At 38.3% G+C, this 11,067-nt stretch overlaps 1 protein-coding gene across 3 annotated transcripts in view; it reads left to right on the plus strand.

The window, feature by feature from the left end:
* The window catches only part of LOC133553540 (pikachurin), a 131,803-nt gene that overhangs the window by 71,298 nt on the left and 49,438 nt on the right, over positions 1-11,067 (plus strand). For all 3 annotated transcript variants that reach the window (XM_061901854.1, XM_061901865.1, XM_061901875.1), the window contains one exon: positions 1,576-1,742. In XM_061901854.1, coding sequence (XP_061757838.1) covers positions 1,576-1,742 — 167 coding nt within the window. The remainder of the gene's footprint in view (positions 1-1,575; positions 1,743-11,067) is intronic.

Raw genomic sequence — 11,067 nt, forward strand, 5'->3', positions numbered from 1 at the left:
AAATAAAAAAAACAGACATTTTTGTTTTCCTCCTTAAAGGCCTACTGAAACCCACTACTACCAACCACACAGTCTGATAGTTTATATATCAATGATGAAATATTAACATTGCAACACATGCCAATACAGCCTTTTTAGTTTACTAAATTGCAATTTTAAATTTCGCGTGAAGTATCCTGTTGAAAACGTCGCGGTATGATGACGCGTGCGCGTGACCTGGTGGATTGTAGCGGACATATTGTTCCAGCCCCGATCCCAGTTATAAGTCGTCAGCTTTAATCGCATAATTACACAGTATTCTGGACATCTGTGTTGCTGAATATTTTGCAATTTGTTCTATTAATAATGGAGACGTCAAAGAAGAAAGATGTAGGTGGGAAGCAGTGTATTGCGGCCGCCTTTAGCAACACAAACACAGCCGGTGTTTCCTTGTTTCCTTGTTTACATTCCCGAAAGATGACGGTGAAGCTTTACTATGGAACAGAGCGGTCAAGCGAACATAGTTCCTTACCACATGTCAACCGTCAGGTTTCGGTGAGAAAATTGTGGTAATAAGTCGTCTCTTACCGTAACTAGCGGAGAGCCTGCGTCGTTCCTCCTGCACCTGTCAAATGGCAGCTGCGGACTCTCTTGCCTCCTCCGACCGGCCGCCCCCGAACGTGGGATGCTTCCACTGTGGAGGAGGGGGGGAAAAAAAAAATCTCAGCCCGGCCCCAATGGCTGCCTTCGCTTCACCTCGACGAGAAACGTGGCTTTCCTCAGAGACACTGGCAGTCACCACACCTGTGGCCACACCCCTGCAACTTTCAGGTACGACCATATAATCTCACTAAAACACTAGTAACACAATAAGCAGATATGGGATTTTCCAGAATTATCCCAGTAAATGTGTCTAATAACATCTGAATCGCTTCCACTGCCCTCGTCTTTTTTTTTCTAGTCCTTCACTCTAACTTTCCTCATCCACAAATCTTTTGCCCTCGCTCAAATTAATAGGGAAATCGTTGTGTTCTCTGTCCGAATCGCTCTTGCTGCTGGTGGCCATGAATGTAAACAATGAGAGGATGTGAGGAGCTCCACAACCCGTGAGGTCACGCGCACATCGTCTGCTACTTCCGGTACAGGCAAGGCTTTTTTATTAGCGACCAAAAGTTGCGAACATTATCGTCGATGTTCTCTACTAAATCCTTTCAGCACAAATATGGCAATATCGTGAAATTATCAAGTATGACACATAGAATGGACCTGCTATCCCCGTTTAAATAAGAAAATCTCATTTCAGTAGGCCTTTAAAGCACCAATAAAACCAACCGTACAGTTACAGTAACTCAGGTCAACGTCATACACGTAAACGTGACGGATCGGGAATTAAACACGTTGGTTTTCAGGCTGATCTGATTGTGATCAGAATGTACCCCAGTGTCCACTTTATTAGGTACACAGGCACATGAGATGTTCAGTAATCCACACAACCGAGATAATAAAACATTCTTAAATGAATAACCTCTGGCGCTGTCATTTAAAACCGAGCGTTCGTGGAAATGTTGACATGTCTTTAAAATGTGTTGATCACAGGCCAGAAATGGACACGGAGTGGACGTACATCCGCGAGCCCATCCAGACCAACTCCATGGTGCTGAAGGGCCTCATACCAGAAACTGAGTACCAGTTTGTCATCAGAGCCGTCAACGCGTACGGAGCCAGCCCGCCGAGCAACATCAATAACCCGGTGCGCACTCTGGGTAAGACTCTTTTGTCTGTTGATCAGATTTTCAACCATTTTTAACCATACAGTGTAAACAAAACAAAACAAAAATATATCGATTTATGCTAGTTTTTAACATATATTTACTGCACATGAAAAAATTTACCATAAAACTTTATTTTTTATTTTTATTTTTTTTCATGTATTATTTTTATACTTTTTTTTTACATTTTAACAAATGTAAAGTGCATTACAATGGAATTATTTATTATTTTATTATTCAAATCTATAATCGTTGTTTTTACACTGCACTAGTGTTGTCCCGGTACCTATATTTTGGTGGGGCTACCAAAATACGGTACTTTTGGGTAGTTTTCTAAATAAACGGGACCACCAAAAATTGCATTATTGGCTTTATTTAAACAAAAAATCTTTTGGTACATTAAACATATGTTCCTTATTGCAAGTTTGTCCTAAAATAAAATAGTGAACATACGAGACAACATGTCTTTTATTAGTAAGTAAGCAAACCAAGGCTCCTAATTCAGCTGATGACATATGCAGTAACATATTGTGTCATTTATCAATCTACAAACCCTGTTTCCATATGAGTTGGGAAATTGTGTTGGATGTAAATATAAACGGAATACAATGATTTGAAGTGAAGTGATTTATATTTATATAGCGCTCTTTTCTAGTGACTCAAAGCGCTTTACATAGGGAAACCCAATATCTAATTTTTACATATAAACCAGTGTGGGTGGCACTGGGAGCAGGTGGGTAAAGTGTCTTGCCCAAGGACACAATGGCAGTGACTAGGATAGCGGAAGCAGGGATCGAACCTGCAACCCTCAAGTTGCTGGCATGGCCGCTCTACCAACCGAGCTATATCACCCCAAATCCTTTTCAACTCATATTCAATTAGTTGCACTACAAAGACAAGATATTTGATGTTCAAACTCATAAACTTTTTTTTTTTTTGCAAATAATAATTAACTTAGAATTTCATGGCTGCAACACGTGCCAAAGTAGTTGGGAAAGGGCATGTTCACCAATGTTTGGGAACTGAGGAAACTCATTGTTGAAACTTTGAAAGTGGTATTCTTTCCCAATATTGTTTTATGTAGAGCTTCAGTCGTTCAACAGTCCAGGGTCTCCACTGTCGTATTTTACGCTTCATAATGCGCCACACATTTTCGATGGGAGACAGGCCTGGACTGCAGGCGGGCCAGGAAAGTACCCGCAAACTATTTTAACGAAGCCACGCTGTTGTAGCACGTGCTGAATTTGGCTTGGCATTGTCTTTCTGAAATAAGCAGGGGCGTCCATGAAAAAGACGGCACTTAGATGGCAGCATATGTTGTTCCAAAACCTGTATGTACCTTTCAGCATTAATGGTGCCTTCACAGATGTGTAAGTTACCCATGCCTTGGGCATGGGTAACATGCACCCCCATACCATCACAGATGCTGGCTTTTGAATTTTACATCGATAACAGTCTGGATGGTTCGCTTGCCCTTTGGTCCGGATGACACAATGTTGAATATTTCCAAAAACAATTTGAAATGTGGATCGTCAGACCACAGAACACTTTTCCACTTTGCATCAGTCCATCTTAGACAATCTCGGGCCCAGAGAAGCTGGCGGCGTTTCTGGATGTTGTTGATAAATGGCTTTTGTTTTGCATAGTAGAGCTTTAACTTGCACTTACAGATGTAGCGACCAACTGTATTTAGTGTCAGTGGTTTTCTGAAGTGTTCCTGAGCCCATTTGGTGATATCCTTTAGCGATTGATGTCGGTTTTTGATACAGTGCCGTCTGAGGTATCGAAGGTCACGGTCATGCCGCTTACGTAGAGTGATTTCTCCAGATTCTCTGAACCTTTTGATGATATTATGGACCGTATATGTTGAAATCCCTAAATTTCTTGCAATTGCACTTTGAGAAACGTTGTTCTTAAACTGTTTGACTATTTGCTCACCCAGTTGTGGACAAAGGGGTGTACCTCGCCCCATCCTTTCTTTGGAAAGACTGAGCATTTTTGCGAAGCTGTTTTTACACCCAATCATGGCACCCACCTGTTCCCAATTAACCTGCACACCTGTGGGATGTTCCAAATAAGTGTTTGATGAGCATTCCTCAACATTATCAGTATTTATTTCCACCTTTCCCAACTTCTTTGTCACGTGTTGCTGGCATCAAATTCTAGAGTTAATGATTATTTACAAAATAATCAGTTTGAACATCAAATATGTTGTCTTTGTAGCATATTCAACTGAATATGGGTTGAAAATGGTTAGCAAATCATTGTATTCCGTTTATATTTACATCTAACACAATTTCCCAACTCATATGGAAACAGGGCTTGTATTATTTTTTCAAAATAATTAAGGACAAGTGGTAAAAAATTAATAATTAATCTACTTGTTCATTAACTGTTAATATCTGCTTACTTTCTCTTTTAACATATTATATCTACACTTCTATTAAAATGTAATAATCACTTATTCTTCTGTTGTTTGGATACTTAGGTGGGGGTTTAGTTTGGATTAGTTTTGGATGATACCACAAATTTGGGTATCGATCCGATACCAAGTTGTTACAGGATCATACATTGGTCATATTCAAAGTCCTCATGTGTCCAGGGACGTATTTCCTGAGTTTGTAAACATGATATACATTTTTTTTAAAACGAAAGATGTTGTGATGCCAAAAAATATTGACGTAATCATGGTAGTGTCGACATGATATAGTCCTGTACTTGGTATCATTACAGTGAATGTTAGGTGTCGATCCACCAATGTTTAGCTATTCCTCGTCCTGCAGGGATGATACTTGTCAAACTCGTTTTCATTGAGGGTCACATTGCAGTTATGGTTGCCCTAAAAGGGCCGCTTTTAACAATGAGTAATACAGTATATGAATATACTGTATAAAGTATGCATATATATAATACATTAACAATATATTTTTTACATAAGCTGCAAAAAATATAAAAATTTTACTTCAAAAACTGGCAGTTCAGTCACCAGAATTTTACAGTAAAAGCAGTATGTTTTTTTACAGCACTTAAAACAAATTTAATGAATGGTATGGAATGGAAAAACAATACCACTGTTTTTAGCGGTAAAATTCAACCAACAGAGCTGCCTTTTCCCCCCCTGTAAAATCGTGTTGTTTTAATATTTTAGTGGCTACGTATTGTCCCTCTCCAAAGTTGGTACAAAAGTTGATTTTACGGTAAAAAACTCAGTCGGCGTAATTTAACTGAAAAATATATTGTCAATTTTACAGTCTACAATTAGATTGATCATTCGTTTTGAAATCATAAGTCAAAAAGATATTTAAGTACAGTATTTATCTTTATTTTAACAAGAAATATTTTTGGAATACATGATAATATAACTCCCTGCGTTGAGGTGGTGACTTGTCCAGGGTTTACACTGCCTTCTGCCCCGATTGTAGCTAAGATAGGCACCAGCTCCCCCCATGACCCCAAAGGGAAAAAATGGATGGATGATATTATAATGCATGCAGTACTTGATTTTTAATGTCAAAATGGAAGATACAAATATATTTAGTGAAAGATTAAGCATTTTATTAAAGCATATTGTTTCCAGGCTTTTGTGGGCCACATGAGATAATGTGGCGGGCCAGATTTGGCCCCCGGGCCTTGAGTTTGACACCTGTGATCTAGCCCTTGGAAATCCCTTCACCATTAAAATACAGTTGCATTCCAGGCCAGAGTATTCACTAAAAGCAAGGCAGAGGTTTTATTTAACAAGTATATTTAATATTTTAGGCTACTGTAACATTACACAAAGTTTGAACAGTAACACTGTGTTAGAATATAGGAACACTGTACTTTAATCAAGTGATTCTTTGGCATACCACTGGGTATAGTCTGATACCCCTAGTGCAGGGGTCAACTTTAGTACCAACCGAGTGGCTCCCTGGAGCATTTTCAAAAAAGGAATGGAAATTGAAAAAGATGGGGGGAAATAAATGTTTAGTTTTAGTATGGTTTTAGTTTGAGGACAAACATGACACTAACCTTCCCAATTGTTGGAAAGCCCACTGTTTAGTATGTTTGTGTGTATGCTTCACTGATGACACTATTTGGTGAACATTGTTTTGACCTACTAATATCGTCAGTTCTTGAACTCACCATAGTGTGGACTGTGACACAACAGTTTGTTTACATGTAAAAATCTTCCCTTTCTTCTTTGTCTCATTTTGTCCACCAAATGTTTTATACTGTGCGTGAATGCACAAAGGTGAGCTTTGTTGTTGTCATTGACTAGTTGGAGTGTTAATCAGGCATATTTGGTCGTTGCATGACTGCAAGCTATTTTGGCTGTATGTACATATTGCATCATTATGCCTCATTTGTAGGTATATTTAAGCTCATTTAATATCCTTTACGTTTATCCTCTTTGTATATAATTTAGTTTTGCATGTCTCATGGCACATTATCTGTATGTAATATCGGCTGCATTTCTGATAGTTGTTTGTGTGCCATGCTGTTCCAGACCACAGAAAACATTACCTAGCTTGCCATAGATTGTAATAAATCTATTAGAAGAAGACATCCTGCCATTTCCTTTAACTTGGACACACACATCTATACCTTTAACCATTAAAACCAGTAATTTCCAGGAGTCATCTCACCTTCTGCGTAGCCTCTGATTTACTAGATGGTTTCTAATGTTGTAAAAATGTGTAGAATAAATATTACATTTTAACATTTCTGTCAACGAAGTTTTGCTTCAGCCTGCGACACATAGTCATTTTGATAGTTGGCTCTTATAGCTAATATAGACACTTACTTACTTATGTGCTGACTTGATTTTTTTATTATATTTTGTTGTTGTTGTTGCCTTCATTATAACACTTATATATGGCTGTGGAGGTTGACTCCGAGCAGCTCCACTGCCAAACATGCAGGTTTTAACAAGATTTTAATAAACATGGGTTTTCAAGAAAAGTTTTCTCTCCTGAAGGATGTGACTTTTCAGCCACGTCTGTATCCTCTCTCCTCTCCTGCTCCCGGCCGCTTACTGTTAAAGACAACGGATGATTAGATTAACACCTATACCACCTGTGAAATCAAATCACCTGCCAGCCGTGTCTTGCCGTCAACACTGCCACGCCCCCGTCTGGCGGTGCTCTGTTCTCAGCACCGTGGACAGAGGCGGTGACCTTTGCTCATGCAGTCAGCGCTGGCCACATCTCCCTCCACAATGCCTTTCCACTTTCTGCGGCTCAAGACTGATTTGTTTTTTGTACTTTTGGCTCAATATGGCTCTTTCAACATTTTGGTTTGCCGATCCCTGCCCTCGTGGTACACGTGCCACTGTTTGATAATACCTGATGTGGGGGTTTTGAAGTTGAATGTTACAGAATATTTGGTAAAAAAATAACTTTAGGTGTTGTCACCTGTTATTTTGAAGTTTTTAAATGTTTTATGGTCATTTTTCACATTCTACTATTACCAGTAGTACCGTATTTCCTTGAATTGCCGCCGGGGCGCTAACTAATTTAAAACCTCTCCTCACTCCGGCGCTTACCAAAGCCATGCGGTAAAGGCAAGCATGCGCTAATTATTCTAAAACCTCTTCTAACTCCGGCGCTTACCAAAGGCATGCGGTAAATTTAGCCCTGCGCTTATAAATCTGAGTGTGATGTAAGGATTCCATCATGAAAAGCACATTTAATTAAAAAAAAAGTTATTATGGTCTTACCTTTACTTATAAATGAAGTCCATGCGCAGCTCCTTCTGATCAAAAGCATCGATAACTTCTTTATAGAAGTCTTCCTTATCTTTCTTCAGTTTTAAAAGTATATCTGTCTCGATGGAGATCTTCCTTTATTACCTCCTGCTTCGATTGAAAAACCAGTTTAGAAAACTGTTTTATTTTAGATATGTAATCCTCCATGTTAAAAGTGCAAGCGAGAGGAAAAAATAAACACACGCTGCTCACTCTTGCTGCTTGTTGTCACTTCTTCTGCAGCCGAGTAGTTGCAAGAATGATCACTAGCGCCCTCTACCACCAGGAGGCGGGAGTCATTTAATGACTCATATTTGACACACGCAGCTACGGTATATTAATAAAACATAGCTGCTTACTGTTGTTTTTAGCATATTCAATAGCTTGGACCTTATATCCTACTGAATAGCTCTTAATCTTCTTCCCTTTATGCGATTTCAAATGATTGGAATCAGCCTCCTCCATTTTGAAAATGATGACGGGTGAAGTGTCACTCGTGACGTGACGAGTTTGACCCGGCGTTAATCCTGAGCCGACGGTAATGCTAAGCATGCGCTAATTATTTTGCGAAACGAGTTTGACCCGGCAGTAATTCTAGGCAGGCGCATACTATACTGTGTACCCGGCGGCAATTCAAGGAAATACGGTCTTTTTCTTTCTGTGTTCGTGGATGAAGTGGTGTGTTTACATCGCTCTGAGTTGTGATGTAACTTCACGGACTAACGTAAACAAAAAGTCCTTAATCCCAGAGTGAGTGAGTCAAAGGTCATGGGGGCGGGTGGTGATGGACCAAACACGAGGAACGAGGCGTACCCCCTCAGAAAACAAAAAAATGCCAGTTAGGGCAGGGACGTTGAGACAGACAGACGGACAGAAGCGGCGGGACGGACGAGCGTGGGTTTCCCAGCGGAGGATGAAAGCGGGTTACGTTCAAGTCTCATCAGACGGGATTAAGGACGGGATGCCAGACCCCCTTCTCTGCCCGTCTCTCTACCCTTGACACACACACACAATGTATTGAATGAACAACAGGGGTGGGCCTGACGCACTGACATGCTTTTCTTGCCGGCTCCCCCGCTGACAACCCCACAGTGTGTGAGGCTGTGCTTGTGTTGATACTGGCTTGAAAGCGGGTGCTGTGGATTGAGGGGAGGGATTGTTACACAACAGTAGATTAGTTCCCCAAAGGCAACACCCTAAGAAAAATATTCAACAAGAACAACATTAAATTGAGCTACAGCTGTATGAATAACATACAACAAATCATTTCAAACCACAACAAAGCAATTGCAAAAGGACTGCCTACCCCCAGACTAAACGACTCTGAAACCAATAAGGAATGTAACTGTCGCAAGAAACCTGATTGCCCTCTCAACGGAGGGTGCTTACAGACATCAGTCGTTTACCAAACAAAGGTAATACGCAAGGACATTAACACATCCGACACGTACGTAGGATTAACCGAAATAGCGTTCAAAACAAGATGGAATAATCACAACGCCTCCTTTAGAAACCAGACTTTGCGGAATTCTACAGAACTCAGCAAACACATTTGGAACGTCAAAGACAATAATGTTGAATATTCAATAACATGGCAAATTCTTGCATCCAGCACACCTTACAACAGTGGTAATAAAAGATGCAACCTATGCTTAAAAGAGAAACTGTTTATTATATATCATCCAGATCTATCATCCCTCAACAAGCGGAGTGAAATCATTTCAACATGCCGCCACAGACGGAAACACCTCCTAGGTAACACATGAGCCAATCACCACACCCTACGCCTGCCTGTACCCACCCACTCTGTGCCCTATATAAACCATTGTATGTGAATGCTTCCATTAAAATCTCCTGATGATTGAGGGAACCCCTCATGAAACAGTTCTGTAGAGATGAAGTAGTCTTGTGATTTTTCCCACACCTACATATATATATATATATATATATATATATATATATATATATATATATATATATATATACGTGTGTGTGTGTGTATTTGTGTATGTACATACGTATATATATATATATATATATATACAGTATGTATATATGTATATACTGTATACATATGTATATGTATATCTATATACATGTATATATATATTTATATTTTTGTATGTAGATATGTATATATGTGTATGTGTATATATATAAATGTATGTATGTATGTACACATGTATATATATATATATATATATATGTATATATATATATATATATATATATACACAGTATGTATATATGCATATACTGTATATATATGTATATATATATACATGTATATATATATTTATATTTTTGTCTGTAGATATGTATATATGTGTATATATATATAAATGTACATATATATACATGTGTGTGTGTCTGTGTGTATGTATGTATGTACACACGTGTATGTATATATATATATACAGTATGTGTATATGTATATACTGTACATATATGTATATGTATATCTATATACATGTATATATATATTTATATTTTTGTATGTAGATATGTATATATGTGTGTGTATATATATATATATATACACACATATATACATATCTACATACAAAAATATATATATACATGTGTGTGTGTATGTATGTATGCATATATATACATATATATCTGTGTTGGACCTGACATAAAGAAGCGACTTGTTCAGGGTGTACGCCGCCTTCCGCTCGAATGCAGCTAAGATAATATACACACACATATATATATATATATATATATGTATATATATATATAAATATATATATATATATATATATGTATATATATATATATGTATATATATATACATATGTGCGTATATATGTGTGTGTATATATATATATATACATATAATATTATGTAAGAATATAAATGATAATCATTATAATTTGATGATAATAATTAGAGAGTACAATTCATAGTCATTGACCTGATTTACTCACTTTGTCCTCTAAATGGCAGCAATTTTCAGCAAATGGACTGTCAGATATTTAAAAAATTAAGCTGGAGGTACCCCGCGGGCCAGATTCCTTATTAAACTTGTGACGTCTCTCAGGCCAAACTGAAGACGCCAGCGGGGCCCACTTGACACGCGGTTCGTAGTTTGGACAACTTGCCGTACATTATGTACGCAGACAATAGACTGCATTAGAAAATGGTGGAAACTATTTTGTGGTACATATATATATATAAATGTATATATATATATATATATATTCAGCAAAGCTGAATTCGACCAAGCAACACCCCCGTACCAGAAAGCACTTGATGAAAGCGGATACAACTTCAACCTCACCTATGAACCCACTCCAGGAAACCAACCAAAAAAGAGCAGAAAACGAAACAACATCATCTGGTACAATCCGCCATTCAGTAAAAACGTTACAACCAACATCGGCCGCAAGTTCCTCACTCTGATCGACAAACACTTCCCCAAAGGCAACACCCTAAGAAAAATATTCAACAAGAACAACATTAAATTGAGCTACAGCTGTATGAATAACATACAACAAATCATTTCAAACCACAACAAAGCAATTGCAAAAGGACTGCCTACCCCCAGACTAAACAACTCTGAAACCAATAAGGAATGTAACTGTC

The sequence above is a fragment of the Nerophis ophidion genome, linkage group LG01, assembly GCF_033978795.1.
Source record: "Nerophis ophidion isolate RoL-2023_Sa linkage group LG01, RoL_Noph_v1.0, whole genome shotgun sequence".
NCBI lineage: Eukaryota > Metazoa > Chordata > Actinopteri > Syngnathiformes > Syngnathidae > Nerophis > Nerophis ophidion.